Source organism: Astatotilapia calliptera, chromosome 3 (genome assembly GCF_900246225.1).
Source record: "Astatotilapia calliptera chromosome 3, fAstCal1.2, whole genome shotgun sequence".
Classification (NCBI taxonomy): Eukaryota; Metazoa; Chordata; class Actinopteri; order Cichliformes; family Cichlidae; genus Astatotilapia; species Astatotilapia calliptera.
This window is the reverse complement of record NC_039304.1, coordinates 21,570,043-21,597,746: the sequence shown is the minus strand read 5'-3', so window position 1 is coordinate 21,597,746 and position 27,704 is coordinate 21,570,043. Positions and strand designations below refer to the sequence as shown.

General features: G+C 41.9%; 2 protein-coding genes across 5 annotated transcripts in view; one reads left to right on the top strand and one right to left on the bottom strand.

The window, feature by feature from the left end:
- The window catches only part of ino80b (INO80 complex subunit B), a 4,449-nt gene extending 2,869 nt beyond the window's left edge, over window positions 1-1,580 (top strand). For all 3 annotated transcript variants that reach the window (XM_026162345.1, XM_026162346.1, XM_026162343.1), the window contains 2 exons: window positions 372-544; window positions 706-1,580. In XM_026162345.1, coding sequence (XP_026018130.1) covers window positions 372-544; window positions 706-1,170 — 638 coding nt within the window. In that variant the 3' untranslated portion in view covers window positions 1,171-1,580. The remainder of the gene's footprint in view (window positions 1-371; window positions 545-705) is intronic.
- intu (inturned planar cell polarity protein) lies at window positions 1,573-27,704 on the bottom strand. 2 transcript variants are annotated; one of them, XM_026162341.1, is made up of 17 exons: window positions 27,305-27,704; window positions 24,501-25,090; window positions 22,033-22,118; window positions 15,319-15,534; window positions 11,551-11,669; window positions 10,854-10,943; window positions 10,158-10,235; window positions 8,558-8,744; window positions 8,202-8,255; window positions 7,552-7,614; window positions 7,063-7,272; window positions 5,171-5,263; window positions 4,657-5,088; window positions 4,119-4,213; window positions 3,842-4,031; window positions 3,326-3,468; window positions 1,573-2,194 (listed from the first exon to the last, which is right to left on the bottom strand). In XM_026162341.1, the coding sequence occupies exons 1-17, from the start codon at window positions 27,388-27,390 to the stop codon at window positions 2,083-2,085; spliced, it is 2,844 nt and encodes a 947-aa protein (XP_026018126.1). In that variant the 5' UTR covers window positions 27,391-27,704; the 3' UTR covers window positions 1,573-2,082. The 2 variants fall into 2 exon arrangements, with proteins under 2 accessions (XP_026018126.1, XP_026018125.1); XM_026162340.1 differs by lacking the exon at window positions 27,305-27,704 and adding an exon at window positions 26,382-26,638.

Below are 27,704 nucleotides of genomic sequence, written 5' to 3'. Positions count from 1 at the left end.
ATTTTTATGTTAGAAATGGTTCCTTTGCCAAAGATTAAAACATTTGTGCTGTTTGTTGCCAGATATTTTCTTATTCCCAAATACTTACTGCTTTTGTCTAATCTGGTCATGAACTGAATATTTTTTTTATCACCTGGACAACATCCTCTGATATTTACAAACCAGTTTATAAACTGTGGTTTGAAAGAAATACTCCACACATTAATAAGTAGAATCTGCCTGCATCCCTACATGACTCCAACTTCAGAGCTGAAACAAACAGTGATGTCTGAGAATCTGCTGATGGTACAGAATAGCACAACAGAGCTTGATCTTGATTTTATTTTAGCCTTGCAACAAAGACTGTCTGTATCTTGATTGTTTTGTACCAGATGAAGACAGCAACCTGGCCACATCCCCTCTGCCGGATATGGACTCAGATTCCATGCTGGGCGGGCCCGTGGACGAGGAGGAGCGGTGGCTGGACGCTCTGGAGAAAGGAGAGCTCGATGACAATGGAGAGCTGAAGAAGGAGATCGATGAGTCTCTGCTCACTGCCAGACAGGTAAGAAGCAGCTGTCAGTGTTGTGGAGAACATTTTCACCTGTGCCTGACTTTAATATGAAAGGTCTTCCAGCATTTGAAATCAGGGGTAAAACTTTTTTTCTTTTTTTTTTTTAAAAGTAGCTTAAAACATGTTTTTCTTTCCTTGTCTCTCCCCCTCAGAAAGCTCTGCTACACAAGCAGCAGAGTCAGCCTCTCCTGGAGCTCCCCATGGGCTACAAGGAGAAAGAGATGACCGCTGAGATGATGCAGAAGCGGGAGGAGCGTGCCCGAAAGAGACGCCTGCAGGCTGCCAAGAAGGCAGAGGAGAACAAGAACCAGACGATAGAGAGACTGACGAAAACCAGCAAGGCCAAGATCAAAAGCATGAAGGAGAAGAAGTCCAAGCAGAGCCAGTGCCCCATGGTTCGGTACAGCGATTCTGTCCAGGGAATGGCCATCTCCTTCCCAGCAGGGGTCCCCGCTCCTACCCCGGCACCTCCCTGCCCCCCTCCTCCAGCCCCATTGAACTGTGGAGTGAGCGGGTGCACAAACCTCAAGAAGTACTCGTGCTCAAAGACCGGAGTTGCTCTCTGCAGCCTCGAGTGCTACAAGAGGAACCTCATGCTCGTGCAGAGCGCAGCGTGAACCCCAGACAGTTGAGTTTATGCCACCCTGGGATGTGACGATGGCGAGTATTCATGCTCGTGTATTTACGTTAACAGGACACTGGTGACTGTGTAGTGGTAGGAAGGTGATTTTGGACTTTCCTGACCTGTGTGAGGAGACTGTATATCAACATGCTTTTTTCATGTGTCATGATAATGATTCTCTGTGGAGCTGCTCGTCCAATTATGTACAATATATATATATATTTTAAAAAGATCAATCTGTGTACAAATCGAATATTCAGTAATTATGATTTGTAGAACATCGTCATTGTTGGTGCAGATAAAGTGCATCTTTTTGGTTTCTGAGTTTTGAGAGTAGCTGTTTCCACTTTTCGTTGTTAATAATGTGAAAAAACAAATTGGTCTGGAAGCAATAAAATAATAATAATTTTCCTTTTTAATGTTCATTCATTAATGTAACAAATGAGTCAATTTCCTTACAAAACTGTACAAAGTTTAAATTAAGCAACTGAAAGGCATTTTTACATCACTGTAAACTGTTTGTGAAAACATCACTACACCCCTGTGTGCTGTGTCCGCGTGGACATGTACGCTGCTGCTGCTGCAGGAAGGTCTTGCATGAGTTTCTGCACAATGGCGTCATGAGGTATTCCCTGATTGACTTGAGTGGATTTTCATGTGCACATAAAAAATGTGTCTAGGGTCTTTTATATGTGCAATAAGGTACAAAATAGCAGTCAGCCTAATATCACTGTTGAAAAAAAAAAAATGTAAAAAGGCTCCCTACATTTATGCTCGCGTGCTTCGACAAGCGTCACAATTTGAATTATCTTCCTGAGGATGTTACGGATGCTTCACTGGTAAACGAAGTCTTAAAGTTTCTGTTCATCACTGCCGCTGATCTGGTGCAGAAGAGGATAGCGACAGGTCACAAAGCCAAACCAAAGGAGAGTCTGAAGGCCATTTCCACGGGAACCTCGGGCACAGAGTCATGGAAGCACACGTAGAACTCCTGAGGAACGGGCTCCAGCAGCATGCGTCTGAAAGCCGAAGGAAGGAGACTGAGATGAGAAATTCAATTTACTTAATTTATATAGTGCCGAATCGTAACAGCAGTCGCCTCAAAGACTAGTCTAAGGTAAAGACCGTACAATAATAGAGACAAACAATCATATGACCCCTTATGAGCAAGCACTTGGTGACAGTGAGAAGGAAAAACTCCATCAGAACCAGCCATCTGCTCTAACCAGTTGGAGGTGAGGGGAGGAAGACGGAGGAAAAAAACAAAGATAGCCAGATATGATTAAATGCAGAGTATAAACACAGTGAGTGAAGAAGACACAATGCATCATGGGAATCCCCCAGCAGCCTACACTTATTACAGCATAACTAAGGGAGGATTCAGGGTCACCTGATCCAGCCCTAACTATATGCTTTACCAAAACGGAAAGTTTTAAGCCTGATCTTAAAAGCAGAGAGCCAAGTGCTCTAATGGGGTGATACTGTACTGTAAGGTCTTTAAAACAAGGTGGGCCATTATTATTCCAAACTTTGTATGTGAGGAGACAACATATGATATATATAGTGTATGTGAGAATGAGGCGGGGGCACATTTACAAAACGCCTTGGATAGAAACAAGAAATGTTAAAATTCATGTTATGAATCGACAAAGGAGCTCAGTTAATTCATTCTAAATTGTTCCCCTGTGACCCTTACAAATCCCGTTTTAACTCCATCTCTAATCTGCCTGCCCCTCTCCTCTTTGACTTACTGAGACTGGGAGTTTTTCCAGGATAAACACAAAGTACCAACATCGGGTCCAACATGACGAGTTCCCCGTCTCCTCCCCGTGTTTCACTGAACACACTGCACAATGCTTCGTATTCATTTCAGCCATTAAACAGCAGACTGAGAAAACAGAGTTACTGGAAGTCTCCCTGAATGGGACTGAGACCAGCTTTATCCTCCAGTAATATTATTTACTAAAGCTATGAATCAGGTTTGGCTGCTCGATCATTCAGGTGAAGACAGAAAGTTGAATGGTTGCAGTCCCCAGATGAGGACTCAACCTGAGCACACTTCATTGCTCCAGCTGCCGCCTGAATAATCTGAACATGTAAACCTGTGCGGTTAAAAAAGCAAATAAGTGGATAAGTGGAAGCTGACGTACCCAATGACCCAGTAAGTCATGGTGGGAGCAGGTTTCTTCTGGTCGGTCCAGTTCTCGGGTTTACACTGAAACAGAACCCCGTGTTCTTTGACGGGACCCAGTCCCCAGCCGCCGCCCTGCGGCCTGTCTGCTGCACGGCGGCTCTACGGGAAACAAAAATCACACCAACAATCACCTGATTCATTCAACACATTAATGCGCAGAATACAGAAAACGCCCGCTGAGCCCTGCAGGAAACGGGTTTCCTTTAACCACAGTGGAAACTCGTGTTTCCACACCTTAGTCTCTCCATGCTGGGTAAAGAAGTCCTGACCAAAAAGTTACTGTTGAGGGAAATATGAGTCTGTAGCCTCCGTTAATGTGTAAGATCAGGAAAATCTGCTGTATTCATGATGGTCCTGATGTGTTTGTCTATGAAAGAAATCCCAGCGAACCCTTTTTATTGTCAGCGGCAGAAACGAGCTTCCACATAATTCTGGAAACCTCACACTTAAAGGAAACACCTTTCTGTCTCACCCTGGCTGGCAGACTCTGCTGGAAGGCGGCTCGTATGGAGAGGCAGCAGTGGTGGAAGTTGCGAATGAGCTGTGGGTGAATGGAGCCGCTCAGCTGAGCCACCTCTCTGTGAGTGGGAGCGATGAAGATTCCCTGTACGGTTTCCATCAGGACGTAGTGGAACAAGGTGTTCTCTGCACCCGATGTTAGTCTGTGGCAAACACAGGACCTCAGGTCAAACTGAAAAGAGATCGTTTTTATCTGGTTAGTAAAAGGAACCGGATAAGCGGTCACTTACTTCATGGTGTTGTACATCTCCTCTGTTTCTCTCTCAGTCAGGGTCTTCTTCAGGGTGCCCAGGTAAAAAGGGTTTGGGTGCTTCATCCTGGGTATCTGATAAAAACATATAAAGTGTATCAAAATGTCAAGGTTAAATAAAATCTGCTTTTAATTGGCTTTTAGACAAAAAAAACAAACATTTAAGCCACTCTCACTTTACCTATTTAAAAAGAAATTCTATTAGTGTGCTTTTAATTTCTTTAAAGTTAATGCAGTCCATCGACTTCCAGCTTTGTTCCCTATAACTTGTTTTATTTGTGACCAGCTGGCTTGTTGCAAACAATTCGGGCAAGTTTTCTGCATTTTCAATGAAAATACTTTGAGCCAAACCTTGTTCAAAACCTCTGTGTTCAGCACTTTTCCATTTATGTGCAGATTTATTAGAAAATAAATGAGATATTTCACATCCTGTAACAAATTTAATTCACTGATATTGGCTAACAGATGAAAAAATAAACAGGAACAAACATAAACTCCATAAAAGATTACAGATGAACCTTGAAGAGTCCTCCGCTGCCTCCGCTCCCATCAGACCCTCCAGACCCCAGCGAGTCCCGACGACCTCCCAGCTTCCTGGCTGAGTCCGGTGTGGAATGCGGACTGAGGCCTGGAGCCGCTGACGAACTGGACCCCGACCCGGCATCCATCTGCCCCTCGCTCCCACTGTCCGACAAGCTCCTCTGCGGGCTGGCCCTCCACGACTTCTCCCCAAACAGGGCGCGAGCTCTGTACCCGGACGAGGAGGCTTTAACGGCACCGGCGAGCTTGCTGAAGACGGGCGAGGAGGAGGCCAGGCTGTCGAGCCGGTCACGAGCTGTGGCAGCAGGGAGGAACCAGTCGGCGCAGGACAGGCAGGGAGCAGGCGGAGCATTCAGACGCTCTTCGATACCTGGTTCCAACACCTCCAGCTGCAGCAGGGTGGCTTTCACCTGGGGGCCAGAACAACACAGAGCTTCAGTTTGACGTAAATGATCATGGCAGGAATTCATCTTCAGGTTTAAAAAAGCCCACCTGATCAATGTAAACACAATCAGGTCCAGGAGAGCCTAAAGCTGGGGAAGCACAGCCGCCTGCTTCCAACAGTACACACTGCATAAAGTGTCTCTGAGGACAGAGGGAAAATGATATCATGAAGAAGCATCGATACTGGCAGATAACACACACATGGGCAGAGACTGAGGAGATGAGGCAGAATTACAGTCATGATAAAAAGCACCCCATGACTGCATAGCTTGTAGAACCACCTTTAGCAGCAACAACTTGAGGCAGCTGTTTTCTGTCAGACTCTCACATTGAGTCGGATGAATTTTGGCCCACTCTCTGTGTATAATGTTATTGAGGCTTGCAGGTATTCATCTTTCTTAAGGTCCCACCACAAAATTTATATCAGGCTGGACTTTGACTGGATCGCTGTGACACTTTTTTCTTTTATAGCTACTCTGTTGTAGATGTGCTGCTGTGCTCAGGATCAATGTTCTGTGGCATTACTCAGTTTAGGCCAAGTTTAAAGCTTCTCAGACGGCTGGCTTCACATTTAACTCAAGAATATTTTGGTATACAGAGGAATTCATGGTCGTCTCAAACACTGCAAGATGCCCAGGTCCTGTGGCTGCAACCCAAACCCAAATCATCACCCCTCCACCGCCGTGCTGACAGCTGTTATGAGGTGTTGTCCGAAGAACATCAACTAGAAGTCTTGTGGTTTGTTCAGATCTAACTTTGCAAACATAAGCCATGTTGTTATTATATTTTTAGAGAAAAGAAGCTTTCTCCTGCAAACCCCTGTAAACAAACAGGTTCCAAAGACTGTCATGAACTTTAACATTTAACATGCTAACTGAGAGTCTGAGTCTGAGATGTGGCTCTTGTTTTTTGTTGGTTTTTGTGCAGTTTCTCTCAGCATTGCACCGTCTGTCTCACGTCCACTCCTGGGAAGACTGACAACTGCCTCGAATGTAAATAATCTTTTTTGCTCTACAATGATGGATTTCCAATTGATTGTCTTCCCTCCTTGGAACTGCGTTAACACACACCAAAACAATGTTCCCTCTAAGCTGCGCGTGTGCGCAGTTGCGCACTGCTGGCACGGTCTCTGCGCACAGAAAATCTGTGTTGCGCACAAAAAAAAAAATCTAACCTGAATTGAAATTAAAATTAATACTTTAACAATTCTGTTTTGCAGTGTTAGTCAGTCAGTGACTGGCTGCTCCTGTATGGGATTAGAACGATGCCACCTTATCCCATAGTCCAGACAATAATGCGATTCACATTTGTATATACGCAGATAATCAACATCGTTGACAGGCTATGACAGCGTCCTTATGTGCCGACACCGGTGTTTTAGCTGGAAAAGCGGCTGATGAGGAGTGAAGCCACGTTAATAACAACGTGTACAACCATTGGAGATGTGAGCAGCATAGACGGAACAATTGCTGGAAAAAGTGTGGATTTTATACCACTTTTTAAATTGTGTTGATCGGCCACGTAAAAATTAGAGGGAACATTGCACCAAAACCTCTGCTTTCATACTTGATGATCAGTTAATCAAGTGCATTTGATTAGCAGCACCTGGTTGCTGCTGCTACTGCTACTTAATTCCTATGCAAGTTTGCATAGACATTTTAATTTTGGTTCAGGTGTAATATGTCATGTTTTGTCATTTATCTGAGGTTTTACTTACCTCATTTTAAGACTAGAATACTAAGGACCAGATAATATATGCTTAGAATTTAGAGATGATGTACTTTTTTCTTCACACAAGGAGGGTGAATGTAAAGAGGGATTAAAGTGGGTTTTGTGTAAACACGATAATTAAATGCTCCTTTTATTTGAAATGAGAAAAGGAGTTTTGTCAAGGAAAAGAATAAATATCAATAAAACAAGTCAGTGATTTCCTTCCCTACCAGCCCCACAATGAGGAGGAAGTGTCGGCCCTCTGGCTGGCTGTAGCCCGGCGTGGCTCCGTTAGCCCTCTGCTGGGGAAACACCTCTCTCCAGATGACCAGCTGACCCACGCGCTGCTCTGACGCCAGCGGCAGCAGGCAGTAGTGCTGGCAGTACAGACACACGTCCAGCAAGTCCTCCTTAGGCAGGTGGTTGGCGATCAGGTAGGACTGGAAGGGGAGGGAGTGGAAACATGAAAGGATAAATTACTGTCTCCCTTATCCTCTCAGTTAATAATTTAACAGCTTAATTTGTTTGTAAATTTGCTGTTGAGCCACAGAACACACTCATCATCCTGTTATCCCGTGTGAGAGGCCACCTAATGTACACAATGACTGTTATCTGGACGAGAATAGCTGTGTAGACCGTAGATGCTATCAGGAAGTAAAAACATGATAAGGCTGCTGGCGCTGAAGCAGGCATGTGCGTGTTGTGACTATGAAACTTACCTTATAGAACAAACAGGAGCCGAGGATTATATACAGACGCCTCAGGCCAAAGAAATCCTCAGACTGTAAAAGCACATAGAACAAAAAAAGTCACATTTAAGGTTTTCTGTGTGTTGTGTGAGTGCAACATTAAATCAGTGGAGCTCAACAGAATGATCATTTAAGTGAAAGCAGTAACAGCTTCACTGCTCCCAGCATCAATAATCCATCTCTAACCTGTTAGCGCTGCGCGTACAAAGGGACAGACCAGACCTCATTAGCTGCTCATTAAAAATACACACAGAGACATGAACGCCTTCCTATAAATAGTCTGACCTTCTCCCTTCTGCTGCTCAAAACAGAAGACAGATCTCAGCAAACATGCACACATGCTCAAGAGAAGCCCTTATGATGGTCGTGTGTCTTTGCCCACTTAACCTTTTACCCCTGAAAGCCTGCTGCGAGTAAACCTTGAAGCTCGTTTCTGAACAGAGTGGTTTATTGATGTATAATGAGTGTGAAAACTCGTCATTAAGGGTCCAGGGGCAGGTCGTTAGACGTTCTTTATGAGAAAGAGTTAAACCTCACTGACTTGCAGCTGACTGCAAAGACAGCACAGCTTTATATGTGCAGGAGAGAACGTATAAAGGTGGAAAACTAACATTTCTTACCATTTCTCCAAAATCAGAAGACTCAAAGTCAGACAGAACCGTGTCCACCTCCATCTACAGATGAAAACAAACAACCAAACAAAACGCACACACATAAATATTATTAACACTAAAGCTGCCTTCTGCAGTCATTTTAAATGTGATTTTTCATGAACTCTTACGCTTTATTCCCACCACCCACTGTCATTATGAAGTCCATTAAAATTTAATCAGATTTAATAAATCAATCAAAATCAAGCAGGTATTGTTTTTAATATTGAACACAAGGGGGCACCAGAGCTAAACTAACAAGCTATAGCCACATGTAAGAACAGAAAGATAGAAGAAACTTTACATTCACAGATCCAGCAGTGTACCTTGATTTCTGGAGGCAGCGTGAGCCATCGAACCGCCGGCAGTCCATCCAGGAAGAGAGTCCCTGAGATGTCGGGCGGAGGTGCCGAGGAGGAGCCTTCCCTCAGACGCGAGGGCTGGATGAGCTGCTGGAAGAACAGGCAGAAGAAATGGTCCAACCTGGGAGCGTGGTCCGCCTTACAGAACGCACTGTGGGAGGACACAATTAGAAGAAATCTTTTTAAAAAAAATATATTTAATTTTATTGTTTAATGTTAATTCATGAAATTGGCAAACATGCAAAAGCACAAGTTCATCTACTAATAACAGACATGAGAAAAACAACTGAAAAGATGAAATAAAATTGCACACATCACTGCACTCACAGTCGTGTTCCTTGTAATTAGTCTTTTCAGGCATATGACATAAGCACCTTTTAGATTCATTTCTAGAGTTGAAAAACTATAACATATAACACATTTAAATTACAGATAAATCACAGATGCACAGACAGAGAAGAAACACCTCTGATTCAAAAATGTGTTGCATTTTGAACAGTCTTTAGCTGTGTCCAAATTCATGAATTTGGACACAGCTTGTGTCATATAAAATTTCATCTACTTCCTGTGTGATTTCTATCCAGTCTTTAATAGTCTGGCATGTTTCGCTACCCACCATTAGTATTTAAAAAGTATTTATTCTAAGTATTTATCTTTTTCATCGAGTCCAGATGGTAGGTTTCCTAGATAAATTACAGTGAAGTCAAAGACCAACTCCTGAACCAATTATTACATTTTTTTCTGCCAGCTGCCTCAGTGGGAGAACAGCTTTGGAAGAGACCTGCAGATTTATTCCTACACATTGTCCAGTAGTGCTCCTGCTCAGGATGAACAGTTTCTCACACTTTATCTTTGAGGTATAAAATCTTTACCATGTTCTTCCAAGTAAATTGTGGTGTATCAGCGTGTCTCACATAAATTCATCCAATCAGGATTTTTTGTTAATTTTATATTTGCCTCTGCCTCCCATCTGCACACAATATACATGATATACATTTTTCCCTCCTGCAGAGATTTATACAGTCTGGAAATAAACTTAAAAAGTGTTTTGCAAAGCTCTCTCCATCCCTTTTATATAATGTATTGTTCAATATGGTTTCTTGACATTTTTTCCTCAAGGTCAGGTTTGAACTTTGGCGCCAACAATGAAGGTTAAGGTCAAATGTTTAGACTTATTGTTACATTTGCTGTGGCCTTGTCCAAGCTGTACCATCTGTGATCTACCATCACGCAAAATATGAAAAATGACAGCTAGAAACCTGCTAACAAAGAGAGACAAACAAACAAGTGATTACATTCCCCCTACTCCCTCCTTACATACATGGGCCTAGAAATGAGTGGAACAGGTCCCCTTTAAAAGAAAAAAAACATGCTCATGAGAAGAAAGTAGATCAAGTAGACAAATTGAGACAATAATGAGTTTGTGGGGAAGGTTTGCGCTTTACAGCTAAGACATTTTACTTTGATTTCAGCATATTTTGCATAATGTGGAAAAATGGCAACCAGAAAGAGGAAGTTCCAACCAGCTCTCAGCAGGACTGAGGGAAAGGCAACAGTGACCAACCTGTCTAAGGAGCCGTACATCACTTTTAGTGTGCGGACTACGTCTCCTACCACGGTCTGCAGATACAGCAGAGGAACCCTGGAGGGAAATGGAAAAATTCAAGCTTATCAAATATTTGGATTAACAGCCAGCAGCCACGGAGAAAAACATTTTTACGGCAGTGCTTTTTTTTTCTGCTTGTGGGTGTTCTTCAAGAATCGATCCATTATTTCCAGGCGTGAGACGATGACTGGTCGGGGCTGACCCGCTACAAACATAAAGGTGGCTAATGTGACTCATCTCGCCAAGCGTTTTACGACCACGTGCTTCTTAAAGAGGCATTCATCTGGCCAACAAAGGACAAAGAGAAGCACATGGTAAAGTTAAAAGCGAGGAGATGAAGAAAAAAAGACGGTCCTTTCCGATTGTTTTTACAGATTGTGCTCTTAAATCTTTCCTTCTTTCCAAAAATACTTCATTTCTGGAGCACAGGTCATGCTCGGAGGATTTATTGCCACATCAGTGACAGGGCAGCAATTTAAAAAAGGAAAAAAGATATACGTGAAAAATTACTGTCAAACTTTAACACCTGCCATGTGCTATCGACTTGTGTAATATCTACACAGCATGTCGAATGTGCCTGCAGTTGACCTCACAGCATAAGTGTGTGTGTGTGTGTGTGTGTGCGTGTGTGTGTGTAACGCTGCCTGAGGCTACCTCTCAGCAGGAAGGCCGATGACCAGAAGATTGTTGCTTTCTTTCCAGTAGCCAACATGTACCAGATGTTTGCCGAGTAGAAGAGACGAACTGGGAGGGAAAAAGAGGATGGATGAGGATATGAGAGATGGTGAAATGGGTGACTTAATTTTAATACAATACAAGAAACACTCTTAGTAGTACACACATCTGCCAAGGCAGCTCACCCTCTGGGCAGTGATCACTTTAAGGGAAAAGTGTTGTAGTTTGTTTTCTTTGATTTTTTTTTTTTTTTTACGTACGTAATGTGGGTGGGTGAGTTAACCAGTACACCATGGAGCGACCTACTGGGGCGGAGCTGCTACAAAAATTTATTGGAAACTTAAATTAAAAGTGGCTTCATTGTGACCACAACCAGATTAATCAGGTTAATAGGCAGTAAGTGTCTATAAAGGCAGTGAGCTCCAGCCTGACAAAGTATCAGAGCGTTTGGAATCATAAGCGCACCATGTGTGACAAGAGACCAGTGTCACTGGCAGTACACGCAATACAGGAGTTCTCTTTCCCCTTACATGTGAAGATATCTTCCAAAGATCCCCTTATCATCTTATAACAGATCTATAGGGCTAAGCATTATATGATGATTAGATGGCTCTGCTGATTTTCTTGTGTGCGTAGCCTGGATTCAGCACGCTGCAGCACATTTTATCTTTCCTACCTGATGATCCGCCCGCCTGTGACATTCTCCAGCATGTCACACAGAGTGATGAAGATCCCCCTCACTCCTTTCAGCTGGCTGGATGCTCCAGACACAGGGTACTGGTACAAGACTTCCTCCTGCAGACACAGACAGCAGCGTCGCTTAGCATTGAAACAAACTCTATTGTTAAAATCGCGCACGCTGCATAGAGGGGAAAACAAACTCTGGTTAGTTTTTCAATAGCAGAATGTGAAATATCTGAACTTGGCTGCTACCAAATGCTCTCTGCCATAAATTATGGAGAGAAAAAAAAGAAAGAATGGATGAGCCACAACTCAACAATGTCACTTTGGCTCCAAAAAGCAACAAAAATATGTCACTTTAAAGACCAATGTTTCCAAACACATTTTAAATATTTGACTTTCCTGTCCTGGAGGACACACAGGAATTTAATTGCCATTCGTTCTCAGGGACATAGCGGCACACGGTTAATGTTCAGCTAGTTTCTGTACAACTCTTATTCCTGCGACTGCAAAAATCTGCAGGTCCAAAATCTGCAGAAAGAGCAGCAGAGAATCAGAGCGCTCTGGGGCAGATCCAGCGCATTGTTTGAGTTATTAGTATTCCTCCCAGCACGCTGGCAACTTTAAAGGAGCGGATAAGATCCAAGCCGCCAAGAGGATAAGAGGATGGTGGGTGAGGGGTAAAAACTTTGAATGAACGGCCTCTTATAGCCTTGGCAACCAGAACAAAGGCACAAACAAGTGCCGATGGGAGATATTCACCTTGGGGGACAAAGCACGCACGGAGAGGCTGCTACAGAACAACCACCACAGAAAGCAACTTCAGCCTGTACACAAACATCAGCAAAACATCGCACAGCTAAAGCTCAAAAATATCACCACTGAACCTCTCCGGTTCCTACTACCCTACAATCAAAGGACTTAAAAAATCAAAGTCAGAGTTTAGCGGGTTCGTGCGCAGCACTGTCATTTAGAAAAATCAACCGCTGGCTGATGTGGCTCCAGACAAGCTGTACTCTCTATCACCAGTGCTCTTTAGGTCGAGATAAAAAAAAAAAGAAAGAAAAAACTCTGGCGTGCAGAGACACAAAAAGGAACTGCAGAACAGTGAAGTGCAACCATAAAGGCAACGTCAACCTGCCAGCAGCGTCCACGGGGAAAATGTGATTACAGTGTGGGAGGTGTGGGTCAGCAGAGACTTTGGGATTAACACTTTACTACAAGTGAGCTGTGTCCTACCTACGGGATGTTAAAACAGCACCATGCACATGGATCTAATTAAAATAGGAAATGTTATTTTGTTTATAGCCCGACTGGAAGAACAGCTCGCTGCTGCTGCAAAGGGAACGTGGGGCAGGATAGAAAGTTCACGGCATTAAAATGATGGAGAGCACCTCTCGCTTTTCTCTCCACTCTCTAGTTTTGGTTGGTAGCACCCGCAGGCGCTGGACGCTGTCCAGAGTAGTAGTTTTCTGAAGTGTCTGACTCACATCAGAGAAATTCAGAAGAGAAGAGAAGCTCACCACTCCCAATCTTGGGGTTTCCTACACAGCTACGGCCAATACTCAATACTCCATTATCAGAATGCCCTTTGTCAGAATGTGGATAATTAAATCAGTCTGTTCAGCACAGCTCAGTGTCTTAAATTGAGTTTTATAGAGTTTGCTCCGAGTCATGAGAGCCGTTGACCACAAAAGTCACGATCAGATTTCCCCAAAAACCAATTTACTCTCCAAAGGAATGGGAAAATATGTGGTCATCCGGGGTTTGGATATCAACAGCAGCCTTTAGGGTTCTGTTTATTCTGCCAGTTTCAGTTAGGTCAAACCTATCAGCAGTATTTAAGGTCTGAAGGTGGCTTTCTCTTTTAACAGCTCCCTACATGTTGTTCTTTAATAGCAGCCTGTTTTCAGTGGAGGACCTCCAGGAACCTTTTGCAGAGAAACACAGGAACTCTGCTTGTAATTCAACTGGAAGACCCAAAGTCTAAATGTAGCTCTTTGGCCAATAAATCCTTCAAATCGTACCTTTAGTGCTTTGGTGACAGTACTTATAACCACTGTGGAGTCAGCAGCACTGCCTTTTTTCCCAGCAAACACTTTTTTCTTCGTTATAACTTTAAATACTAGCTATAAATGAGTGAAACAGAAGCACCAGAGACTTTGACAGAAAACTAGATGAATATGAAAATAAACAATTGCTATTTTTTTATTTGTCTATCCTTTTGGGATTCAATGGAGTCTTTAAATGCAAAAATGTTTTAACATTTTGCCAAAAAAATTGTGTCAAAGCCAATGCTTTATCTTTAATAATATCCTAGATGTTGCTAAACCTCAGTACTGGTGGCTAGCATGGTTGCATAGACATAACTGGGGAAGGATACAAAAATTCCCCCAAATACTTTAAGTTTGCTTTCACCAAACAACAAGCTGCTGGTTTACACTTACGCTGCACTTCAGGCAAAATTAAACAGACAAACAAAAACAGGTACTGTAAAGTTTTATAGCTACTGTTTCAAAATAGGACATGTCTGCAGATGCAAATGTTTCATAACAAAATAAGTAGTTTTATTTTTTTTCCTACATAAAGCAGTTAACCTGGTATCACTGCAATGAGCATTCAAAAGTACCAAATAATTATATACTGTATAGCTCACTGTAGAGTACCCATGTGGTTATTAATTCAAACATTTAAATAGTTTATTAGTAATGTTGACAGGCTCACTTATACTTAATAGGCTGGGTCATTATTTAACTCAAATATGTTTTGAAGCTCTGCAAATTTTTTTGAAAATGGAAAAAGAGGACTTTAAGTTTGTGAAGGCGCGTCACCTTTTATCCAAGAAGCTTCTTCAAAAAGATGATGAGAACCAGGCGCTTAAACCCTAATGGAGGTTGTCCCCTTTGGAGGTGGTGGCTGACCCACTATTGATCACAGCAGGATAACACACCATGCCACGGAGCTCAGATCCTCTCAAACTGGCTTCAAGAACATGACAGTGAGCTCACAGTAGTGTACACAGTCACCAGATTTCAATCCAGTAGAGCACCTTTGGCACGTGTTGGAACAGGAGATTGTCATCGTGGATGTGGAGTGAACAAATGTGCAGCAACTGTGTGATGATGTCATGTCAAAAAGGACCAAAATCTCTGAGGAATGTTTCCAGCACCTTGTTGAATCTGTGCCATAAAGAATTAAGGACGATCTGAAGGCAAAAGACGGTCCAAACGCCATTTAGTGCTAGTGTAGGTCTTTGAGTATGATTTATGGCTCCATGTCTGTCTGTGTAACTTTTGAGTTTCACACAGAATATTGAGCAGGAAGATTACTGAGACACGTTCATGCACAAACCTCCAAAAAGTCTGCCATCTGGAATAAGATATCTGTGTGGTTAAATACTGACTGGCTGAAAAGCTGGCTCAAACAGGAAAAGAAGCCACATCGGACTTTGTCATCGTGAGAAATAAGCAAAGCAAAAAACAATGAAGATCAGAGAAACAAAGAGAACAAGCACAAACAATGTCTCCACTGGAGACTTTTCTCTGTTTTTAAACACTCGAGTTTCATTTAACTTCAAAGAAGTTCTTTGTCTATAAAACTTGTAATTCTCTGTGACGTGGCAAACCTAAAGGATCAACAACAGCACAAACATGAACAAGAGTGAGACTGCAGACTGCAAAGCTCAGCGCAGCACCAACGCAGCACAAAGATTTCATTAAATGAACTTTAAAGACTGTTCATCGTAGCATTTTTATTGTCTAACCTCCTCCTGTGGTGATGTGGAGTCCAGTTTGAGTGACAGGTACATGACGATATGAGGGATGTGCGATATGGACATCTGAAGTTCGGCTGTGTCCTCGCCCCACAGCAGCCGCACCAGCTGGCTGACTGGAGGAGAGGCCTTTGTCCTACGGATCAGGGAAGTGTCGCCAGCGCTGACCCGGTCCAACGGAGCCACGGTCTCCAAGGTCAGCCTCACCTGGAGGAGCAACACATGAGGGAAATCAGAGAAAGACTACGGAGAAATAGTTCTGAGTGTAAAGGAACAAACCGAGAGACAAAGAAGAAAATCAGCCATTCTTTTACAATATCACTTCATCAGTCTGCCTGCCAGGGCCTCTCAGAGATTTCATTCATTTCTAAAAATTCTGCAAGTCACTGCGTCTCCACTTGATTATACTTGGCGAGGTGTGCATATGCGCCATGCTTCCAAAAGACGGGAAAAAAGAAAAAAAAAACCTTCAATCATTACACATTCACTAAGGAGAAAAGTGAAAAGCGGGACGGCGACTGTCAAAGAGAAAGTGACACTGACATCTAGGCTTAACCACAGCATGACACATAGCAGAGATCGGTGCGGTTGTGTGTGTGTGTTTGACTAAAATTAAAACCAGACTGCTTCACAAGGCCGAGGAACAGCGCTGAGGCAGCGGACAGCACTGCTGCTCTCATTCATGCAGCAGTTTTACTTTCCATCCACAGTCCTCCATTTCACATTGTCATTCATAGAAAGTCGCAGTGGAAACAGACACAAGAGCCGCATGGAAATCGGACCATCCGCACATGGAAACACATGTGTCCGAGACGCACAGGAGGATGAGAAACTGCAACTCTGCGGTGTCTCTGTTTAAACAATTTGTCAGACCTACATTTAAGTGTGATTATAGCTGGAGTCAGAGGCTGCCTGCTGACCTCACAGATTAGGACACGATAGACGAGTCTGGAGACAGATGAATTAAAATCATCGTGCTGGAGTTTTGATTAAAGAAGATCTGTATTTATTTAAATAAACTTTTTAGTTAGGCCCTGTGATTACTGCTTTCTCCATTTCAAGAGAGCCTCTTTTATGCACATACAGATTAGAAACACACCAAAAATGAATCAACACAAAGAAAGACCGTGTGGACGTATGTGCGCTCATACGCAAACACTGAATTAAAGAATCGTTCAGGCTGAAGTTAGTGCTGACGGCTCACAGTAAAGACACGCTATAGCGGCATACCTGCGCACACGCTGTGTTGACTCTGGGCTGAAGGCTGTCAGCGCCACAGAGGCCAATTATGGAGCTAAGCTGATGCTAATTCAAGTAAATCAGAGCCAGAGTCCAGATGTGAGAGGGAACAGCTGGTTAACATAATGTGTGCAAGAGTTGCTCAGGAAGAGCTGGATGAATAAAGCTTTACCTTCTTCCTTCCTTTAACAATTTGAAGCAGGCCTCTGGAGCTTTTCCTTGTTTTCTGTCAGTGGTTATACAACATTGGATTATAGTGGTCATATTAAACGTGGTCAAATTTCAAATACTGAGCTGAGCATGTGCAAAAGAACTCAGAGTGCTTTAAACAGTGAGTTCCACGCATTTTTTTCTTCAAATCTTTAATCTGTATGATGTGGTATAGAAACCATATCACTATCATGTTCATCAAAGCACATAGTCTGTGAGCGCAGAAGCCCCGCCCACATACCATTCAAACCTTCTGTTTATGAGGTACAACCAATCAAAACAAAGCTGAGTTAAAAGCGGGACAAAAAATGTTGTGGATATTATTAAAGATGATACACTGAAACAAATAAGCAAGTCTTTTCACAACTTATTAAAAGACTGTTTAATCTACGAAAATAAAAGTAATAGAAGATGAGTGACAGCAACATTTAGGGTCTGTTGTTCAGTTTGCTATAATGCCAAGACCTAAAGAGCTCTTTAGGAGGAAAAGGACGTGGAAAAAAAAACATATTTAAATTATTTTTTAAAAATATATTTCACTCCAAGGAAAATTACCTACAAGTGGCAGAGATTTTAAAGGGCTGGTGGCCCAAGCAAGTTTAATCCAACACCAAACTGATGTTAAAAGACGTCTCCAAGAACTCCCTAATTTCATTAGAGGACCTGTAGGTAACTCTTGATGTCGAAGTCCATCTATGATCGAGACTGCACAAATTTACCTCATTTAAATTTAACCTACATGGGAGGTGTGCCAGGAAAAAGACTTTGTACTCCAAAAAGAGCAATAGAGCAAAACTATAAGTTGAACAAAAAAACAACCATCTGAGTGAACCCTGGCTTTTTATAATAATGTGCTCCAGACAGACGGGTCAGAGTTACAGACGGATGGACACACGGACCAGGGTTAGTATTACCAGACGTCTTTAGAACAGACAGTTCTTCAGGAGAAGACGCTCATACCAAATGTGAAGCATGGTGGTGGAAATATTAGAGTCTGGGGTTACTTCACTGCCTCGGGGACTAGAAAATATGCCATCATTCATTCGAATGCGAATTCTGCATCATATCAAACAGATTTATGACACAGAGAGGCAATCTGTGTTAAAGCAGAAGCTGAGCTGGAAGAAGACCACAGCTATAGTTTGTGGAAGGCTCTGTCACAGAAGCACAGGGTTTGAATTGTACTCAAATGCTGGAGGGGAATTTGAAACAGGCAATAAAACAGGACAGGACTCAGCTGTACACCTGCACCCAAAGAAAAGAGAGATATATGGTTTGAGAGATGAATAAAGGAGGCCACCTACGTCCACTGTGACTGACCATCGGTGAACAGACGTGGTGGCCTATTACACCAGCTAACTGCCACCTATAACGCAGATCCATGAGAACTTACATGGTGAGCTACAACTACTACACCTTCCTGACCTTTCATGCAATCAACATTCAACAAGTTGATATGGGGAGACAACAGCTTGTTGTGGCTAAACTACACAATATTAGCCAAAGCTATACTTCATTCTTCATTTTTACACACATAAATATTATATGTAATGAATCTTTTGTAAAAACCGGCTGAAGAAAAAGACATTTCCTTTATGTGGTTGTCTTAAACTAGGTCACATTTATATGAGGATTAAACCCAAAAATTAACGATTCAGTTAGCGTTGGTATTTGAGATATCTTCAGCTAAAAAAGTCAGGTTCTCACCACATCACATTTTATTTAGCATTTCAACCCGTGAGCGCCAGTGAGACTTTAGCGTGGCACAAAGGGGCAAAGCAGAGTATTGCTTAAAATACTGTGTTTAACCAAGTATAAATTTATGGGATATTTTTATAGACCAGCTCAATTTCTTTTGTTTTAACTCAAGACTTTTGTTTATAAGAAACTGCTCCTGCTAAAACACAGAGCGCAGTCCCACTTTCATGATTTCCAAATGAATAGTAAATAAAAAGCCTTATAAATACCATATGGGCAGGGCACTTAATTACTTTTTTTAAGCTGGTATGTTTATTTGACCATCGGACATAAAAAAAGATATATTAATTTGCGTGTGTTTTCATTTTTGTGCAATCATATTTTGTTTACCTTAAACAAAAACCTATAAATCACACTGATGATATAGAACAGCGGTCCCCAACCCCCCGGCCACGATCGGTACTGGTCCGTGAGTCGTTTGGTACCGGACCGCGAGAGTTGAGGATCGGGTGTGAAATTTATAGTTTTCAGGGTTTTTACTGTTAACTCGGTCTTTTCCCGTGTTGTAGCTGTGTGTCTGATTTTGAAAGAAATATTTACGCGTTACCATAGCGACCAGAGAGCATTAAGGGGCAGAGAGGAGGATTTTACTCTCAATGTTGTTGGCGCATTTCAGGAGGACGCTGCTAATAAAGTTACACAATTACACAGTGAATTTGCGTTTATTATTATATTTACAAAATACCACAATTTTTTCTTGGTCGTATCATTTTATTTGTTGTATTTAACTGCGACACCTTAAAGGTTGGTCCGTGAAAATATTGACTGACATTAAACCGGTCCGTGGCACAGAAAAGGTTGAGGACCGCTGATATAGAGGTCTCAAAAACTCTTGTATCAAACATGATACACTTGGGATTAAAGGGTTAAGTGTCTTTCCTGATAAAAAGTTAATAAGCTGACATGAACTGAAGCAATATGGTTGTGCTTGCATGCTGTTTATCTCTTGTCCAAGGTCAGCACCCTATGGGGTGAACCAAGCTGCTTTAAGTCGTTTTTTCTAAGTAAAATGTTTGCAGGAAAAGCAGAAAGGCGAAGTGAACAGAATTGAGACTTAACCTCAACCCACAGTGAGTAAGTTTTAACCACTACATCTCCACTGTCACTAGTCACACCAAAACTACAATCTGGTTGTGAAACACAGAATGTGAACTATGCCATTTATTGCACACTGTAGAACCGCTCACACTGATTTATGCGAACAGTTTTCTAAAGAAAAAAAAACTCAATCTGGAGCTAAAACTCTAACACGGGCATTGTTTGCTCGGAGAAGTAAATAATAAGCCGATGCAGACTTTCCAAAGGTATAAATCTGTATTTATTTCTCCCAACTTTAGACTACATGGAGCCTACCCAATATATTTTAGAAAAAAGATCAAATTACCTGGTCAAAATGTTTAAATCGTATTTCTTTAAACCAGCGATCGCTCCCTGAGAACTCTCCAAGGCCTGTCAGCACTAACCACAGGCCACCCGCCTCTCCAGCAGGCGCCTACATCTGGGAGCTCGGCCATTTGAGCCAATTTAAGGGTATTATTAAAGAAGAAGTTAGCGCTGGAGAAACACCCGCTGATCTACCTTTCAAACTCAGTGCTGCAAAGTAACTTCTAAAAGCTGTAAAAAAAAAAGAAAGAAAAAAAACCAAACTGATTTAATGATAGCATATCTTTAATTATTTTGGGTGCACAGATGATGAAAGCGGTAAGTTCTGAGCTGTGGACATCAAATTGAAATGACGTGAAAAATAAGGGTGTACCACAGTTTGAAAGAGGCTGGGCATAAATTGGGGAAATCTCTGAGTAAAGAGGCCGAGTGGGCTAACTGCAGCACTTTCTCTCATCATAAATAATAAGGATGTGGTTAGACTGGAGTGTGCTCTTGCTAGAATTCCAGTCTGTTGATGTCAGTCATTTACCGCTCATTCATGGATGGACACACACATGCAGGCACAAAGGAAAAGCTGTAGTTCATTCAGGGTTGGTAAAGGCCATGGTGGACTGACTTTAATACTAATATTTGTCCCTTCAAACTTAATAACTACTGTCTGTGTTCCATTTGGCAGGTTCGGCGCACAGAAACACACTCTATCCTCCAACAAACCCACACGCACACCAAACAATGATTCTGTCAGCAGCACAGCTCTATTTCAAGTTTCTGAAAGTCATCACGGTGCCCGAGGAGCTGCGCATTTTTCCCCAAAAATCTCTCTCGCTCTTCCCGTACGATGTAATTTAGTTTCCGACTACAACTTCTAATCAGCTGAGCTTTCAGTCCCGCAACAGCTTCCTGTGGCACCGAAAAATAGTCACACCGCCGTCCTGTGCATCCGCCATGTTTGCCATCAACTCTGCGTACACTCTGTCATTTGCAAATTCCTTCTTTTTGATGGTCTGCTTTTTGGTGAAAATGCACATCTGAGACGCAGACTGCGGGTTGTTGTTTTTTTTTCTTTGCTGACGATCAAAGGATCATTGAAGGCTTTCTAAACAGTGCTGGCTTATGCTTTTTTACTCACAATTTAGCAGCTTGGCAGGACCGCTGCGTTTTAAAGCAATTTGATCTGTATCTGCATTCGACAACTGCTGCTCATGACAGGCAGCGGGATCTTAAAAGCATACATGCTGCCTTATACGTTTAGAAATCAAACCAAATGAAAAGAGGGCAACACAAAACACTCATTAAGTGGCCATCAAATAAAAAAGGGGCCTCCCAATATTGACAGTAAGACTTCTAGCTTTATTTATGTTATACATTAACTCTTTACGACTTGGAGCCATTTTTATACAAAAGGCTCAAAAGTAATTTGACAACTGACTGATGAGCAGCTTCATGACCAGGTAAGGTCAGTTCCCAAGTACACAAAAAACAAGCCAAGAGTTTGTAAAGAAATGGGATATTCTTCAACCCAATAGAGCATAACTGTTACTGAAAATCAAACATAAGGCAGAGAGACCCAAAAACAAGGAGCAACTTAAGGTGGAAATACAGCATTTTGTGAAGTTTACGGGTTCTAGACTTTAGACTGCAAAGGATTTCAGTGTAAAAAAGTATTCCTTATATTTAAATTATGTTAATCTTTACAATTAATGTTGAGCCTGTGTTTACAGAAAAAATGTCTGTAATTCATAAACAGTTAGTGGAAAACTAGTTTAAAAAGATAAGCTGAAAGTCCGCACTTCTTCATTAAAATCCACCGTGGTAGTTCACAGAGGCATAACTACAAAACAAAAAAACACGTCACTTTGGAGCTAACTGTTAACAGAGGCTGAGAATACAAGCTCCCTGTTGATTCGCTGTGTCAAATAAAAAAATTAAAAAGGCCATAAAAGCCATAAATGAATGCTGCTACAGGTAATCCAGGTACGTCAGAGCTATCGTCAACTCCCCGTGTCAGCTTTATCCAGATCTGGAAATCATCACTGACTACACCACCGGCATGTCACCAATTCCAAACACCAGCAGAAAAAGTGATTTTGGCAGCTTCACGCACACACTGACCTGCGTTGGTCCCGGGATGCAGGAGAGAACCCTCTCGATGTTCTCCGAGGTCACGTCGACATCGTCTACAGCTACGAGCGCATCGCCTGAGAAAAACATGCAGAAAGTATATATTTATCAAGTAAACTGGCTCAATCAGAACAAAAGCAGCAAGTTTTAACAAATACACTGTCATCATACAGAAAGATAGACACGCCGTGTATATTAGGACTGAGACATACAGTGAGAGTTAGAAAGCATCTGGTAGATATACAAAACAGATTTCTTTAATGTAACCATAACAAGGAAATGTACCTTCATTTTTTTATGCCAACCCCTTTCCTGTAAAAACTAATTATATGCAACTGCAATCTGCTACTAAACCCACTGCTGTTTGTATTCGGTAAAGAGCTTCACCTGCTCTTGTGCAGAGAAGCGCTCCATCGACTCAGTAACGGAGCTATTTCAGGTATTTAAGCAGTCTAATTGTTCAAACATGTAGCTGCACTGCATAAAAGCTCCTCTAAACCGTAACTGATGTGGGTAGTCATTTGTGGTGAAGCACAACTGGCATTCCTCTGTTTGCTGGTACAACAAAAAAAAGATTAGTCCTCCAAGAAGAAAATCACTTCAGAGATGCTTAGCTTTCAGACAGACAGGACCACATCTGACCGCACAAAGTTCCAGTCACTCTGCAAATCTGCAGTAAAAGCTTCATTTAAGGCGGAGGATCGTAAAGGTTTAGAGTTGGTCATGAATAACGATTTTCTTTAAAGTAGATGAATTAGGTTTAAGGCATTTTTTTTGCTAATCTTCCAATCTTCTAATGATATTCTACATTTTCCTGATCATTGGTATCATTATTATTATTTTTATTTTTACAGATTTACAATAAAAATAATTCATTTGGATTTTGCTGATTTGGCTCTAACGCAGCCACATCTCTCTTTGCAGTCGCCACTCTGAAGTCTAGAGCAATATCTCACCTACACCCGCTATCTGATTGGTTACATGACAAGAGTAAAAGGCCATCACACAAGTGCATTCAGTCTGAAGTAGCTCCTGAAATCTGAGCTGCGGTTTGAAAGTAAAGCAGCAGTTATCGCTGGAGTCGCGATAAACATCGCAGTCCTCTCGGCTGAAGTTACAGGACCACAACTGTTCTCGATTTCATCGCTGACAAGCACGCAGAGCTTCAGCTACTGTAAAATGTTAACAGAGGCTTTTTGAAGGGACAACGCAAACAAGTATGTGAGGACTGGATCATAAGAAATGTGGCTCTGGTAAGAAAACTGAACGTGATTATCTCCCCCTATAAAACTGACATAAGTCGATCCCTAGTTTGTTCTCCTCTTGGATCTTCGCTAGAGGATATCCCTAACATGTCATGCAACACACAAGAGCCCAACCCACAAACATTGTGTTTGTGAAGGGAAATCAATCAGAAGAAAGCTAAGCTGAAACCTTTTTGCTTCAAGCAGACAATAAACTGAGTGACTCCAACACAGCCTGGGATAAACAAATAAGGAGTTAAAAAAACACACAACTGTGAATCATGTAAAGCTGCTCTGAGCGAATACATGAATAAAAATATGGCACTGAATAAATTTCTTTAAACAGGGCAGATAGGTCAGTGTGCTCCAGACAGATTTATACTGCTTACTAGCACTATGGTTTCAACACACATGGCTGCTACCTACACTGCAAGAAGCAAAATTAAATAAATAAGATATGACAAACTTAGGTTACTTTGTTTACTATGATAATGATGATAATAACAAGTCAATTAACAAATCCTAAGAAATGAACTTTATTTATAAACATCATTTAGATACAGTTCACATCCCAATTTGAGTTTAATTGTGTAATTTAAAATAAAACAGATTATTAAACAGAAGGCAAACGGTGTGCAGACTTTTCTCTTTTCCCTAAGATTTTTTTCTTGTGTTGCATGCTAGAGTCATCATTTAGGCTTTGCTTAGGTGATTATTAAAAAAGAAATCTGTGTGCAGTCACTATGGCTATGTCGTCATAATTACAGCCCGTGCTTTGGCAGGGCACTTGTGTGGTGTGGAAATTAATGTGTCAGTACTAAAACACGACTCCACTAAAGCCTGACCAATCTAGGGTTTTAAAAACCGATACCAATATTTGGTGATTTTTTAAATCCCACACACTGGTTGTATTTTTTTTCCTCCCATCTCTTCTACTTTTTAAATTTTCATCTTTATCAGTACTAAAACAACTAAAATCTCGACTCTGCTGATGATTGTTACAGAATCTTAATGGCTACATAGCTACTTTTTCCTCACTTGTGAAGGTAGGAGTTTAGTTCTGAGGATGGCGCAAGCTCCTCCGCAAACAGTTTTGTTACAATTAAGTGATTAATTTCTACCCAGATACTTTTCTTTCTCTGAAGTATAAGCTTTGAAGTAACAAATATATCCCTCACTGATAAAACCAGCTGACTTTTGGATTTATGTTCTTACCAATTAGGATTTGGCCACATTTGATGGCTGGACTGTTTGGTATTAATCCATGAACAGTCAGTCTTTCCTCCCGTGTGAGCACTGCAGGGTCTTCCTGACCTCTGCTCCAGGCAGGGCGATGCACCACACCCAGCAGTGCTTCCAGCAGGCCTCCGCCATCACTCAAAGGGGTCGAAGAACCTCCTAAACGTTTAGGGTTGAGGTAGACACACACCTCCTTCAGCTGCTGCTGCTGAACAGTCACACCCTGCCTTTGGCCTTGCTGGTTCTTCAGGATTGATGCTGGAGGCGATGAGCTGTCTTTACACCCATCCTTCCCTCCTCTACGCTGTGAAGGCCGCCGTTTCCTCCTCAGGATCCTAGCCAGCTTTTTAAGCGTGGGCTCACCTTTTGCCCGTGAGCCGCAGCGCTGCTTCTTGTTTTGCTCTGTGATGATCTCTGCCTCTTTTTCACTGAAGCGAACATGATTGGTGGATACACCTTGATTCACCTGCTGGGCCAACGCAGCCTCCTCTTCACCCTCGCTCAACTCGAGGTAGAAGAGCTCGCCGTTCTTCTGAATGTCGTCCAGCCATTCTGGTTCCAGGTCACTGAGAGAAAGCAGAGGATTTAAGCCTTATGTACTGTTCATATTCACCGTATGGTTCCAAGAATTCACTCATAATAAGTGTCTACAACAAATTTTGAACTGCAGCTGAATTTAGAATGTATAAATGGCATGTTTGCCATTAATAAATGCAGGATTAATCATGAATTAATGCTTCAGAGAGCGGGGAGTTTATTTTTTAGGTTTTACAACAGTTGTTTTTGCAGAAAAGCAACCATTATCACACAATATCAGGTCCTGTTTGACCTAAATATGTTTCCCACACTTACTGAAATGCCAGCTCAGGTGGCTTTAAATCCTATTATATCAAATGGTTATAATCTCCAACCCCTCTTTGATCTCTGTTTTATTCTCAGTTAGCTCAAAATAAATGGATTCTAACTTCTTTATTACTAGATTACTTTTTATTAGTGCCAACAAATAGGTATGTAAATGACTTGCACTTATATAACACTTTTCTACTCGTACTGACCACTGAAAACTTGTATAACTATATATTTATATAGCATTTTCTAAACTTCACACAGAAAGACACCAGCCAGGATTCAAACTAGGAACCTAGGCGACAGTGCAAACTACTCCAACACTGTGCCACCCTTTAATAAGATCTCATATTTCTGTTAAGCCAACATCTGACCTCTGTGCGACCTCTGTTCCCTATTGTGCACCACATATAATCACTATTTTAGTGTTTGAATATTCATCCCTGATCCCTAACAGGCCAGCAGCAGTCTCTGTAGGAATCTAGGTAGATGTGGTGGAAATACAGAAAGGTCCTGTAACAGTGTCAAGGTCTCACTGCCCCTTAAAAAAATACACACAAACATGTTGCACTTTTGTTTGTTTCTGGGGGGTTTCTGAGTGAACTGTAGAACAAATATCAAAACTCCTAAAATATGTCAATGTCTACCATGTGCATGCTGTAAAAACAGAACAGAGAAAAACACCATATGTACAAACATCATATGTAAAAGAGTTGGAGCTATTTTTGCCTCGGGTCTTTCTTCTTTTAACTTTAAGAAGTTGCGGTAAGTAGCTTTTACACGGCATCCATAAATTTACTAAGAAAGCATGTAATTATTTATGAAGGTTTACCTCCCAAGTTGAAAACATTGCCCAGAGCTATGAAAAGCACAAGGGAGGAGACGGAAACTGCGGACACCGCTCTCTGACAACCTAGCAGTACTCCCACTCAAAAGCAACATTTATCTGGACATTTGAAATGAACAGACAGGTGAAACGTTTCTAGTCTCTGACACATAGTGTGTTCTTACTCTGAGGAGTCGGAGCTGCTGAAACTCGATGCTGTGGATCCACAGTCACTACCTTCGTCGCTCTGGGCTGTCTCTTCGTCCGTGTGGCGGCTGGATATACTTTTCCCGGCACAGTGGCGGGGATTCGCGGTGGCCATCGGTTTATGGACGGCTTAGTTCACCAAAAGCGCGAAAAAACAGAGGAACTTTCACCAAAACAAGCACCAACATCCACTCGCCATGTTGTAAGCAGTGGTGAGCGCTGTGGTGTGGTCACGTGACACGTGAGCACCGAATTCTATTGGTGGATAGCACAGTTGCCCCTGACAACGCAGAAGCTTTTGCTTCTTGCTAGCTGCTTTCCTGCTGAAGTTTCCTGTTAAAATAGTGTTTTCCGTCAATCACGCCGCCAATTATTAGCAACATAAGCATATCATGTTATAACGGGTCGGGGATACGGTTTACTTCATGTTTACGTACGATAACACACTTAACGGTTTATTTGGCACCGTGAAGCTATTTCCTATAAAATAATGCAGCAAGCACACAGACAACAGCTCAAGCCTGCTCATATTATACGTACTATGAGTAATAATTCAGTTTAACTGCTAATGATTTATATGTTTTAAATTTTTTAAAAAAATCCAGTAAAGAAACTGAAAGAATATGGAGCCTTAAGTAGCCTATAAAATATGACAATATAGGCTTTTATTTTGTTAATTTGCACCTTTATTTTGATGCCCGGTGCCTCCACCTCCCTGAATACATAAGGTTTTTTAAATCCCCTCAGGATTTCAGCAAAACAGTGTCTCCGAGCAAATGAAAGCACGGGACGTCGCCTTTGTAGAAAAATAAATAAATACATAAATACATACATAAATAAATAAATAAAGTGCGTAAATGCTCTGTATGCTCACTGAGGGTAAAGTGAAGTTTAGACTGACCTGTAAAGGAGAACACTGCGGATGGAGTCAAAGTCCTCCAGGTTCTTAGAGAATGAACCTCCATCTATGGAAACGTTGAACATCATTTATGTTTCATGTTTCCACCGGGACGAGCCTGCCCGATAAAAGAAGAAGACTCCCGAAGAGAAATCCTTTAAAACTTTTATTAGTCCTCCTGATGGATGCCTCTTCTCCGTCCTGAAGTTTCTGTATGCCCGAGCAGCAGCGTGCAACCCAAACTGCGTCTGAGCCCAGACAGGATCCTCCCCCTAGTTTCTCACGTCAATCACAGGGTGCACGGTTCAACAACAATTCAAAGCGGGTCCTCCTTTATTTCTTTTCTCCTTTCATAGTTTTGAGTGTTTTTGCAGGCCAGCAGGGCGGAATGTGTCCCGGCAGT

Bases quoted from the DNA above. Each gene is read 5' to 3' on its own strand.
- intu (XM_026162340.1), bottom strand. From the start codon at position 26,518: ATGGCCACCGCGAATCCCCGCCACTGTGCCGGGAAAAGTATATCCAGC. The intron at 10,944-11,550 runs GTAGGAAAGATA...TTTCCCTCCCAG, and splicing joins ACAGGCGGGCGGATCATCAG to TTCGTCTCTTCTACTCGGCA. The intron at 8,745-10,157 runs GTTGGTCACTGT...GTCCTCCCACAG, and splicing joins ATGTACGGCTCCTTAGACAG to TGCGTTCTGTAAGGCGGACC.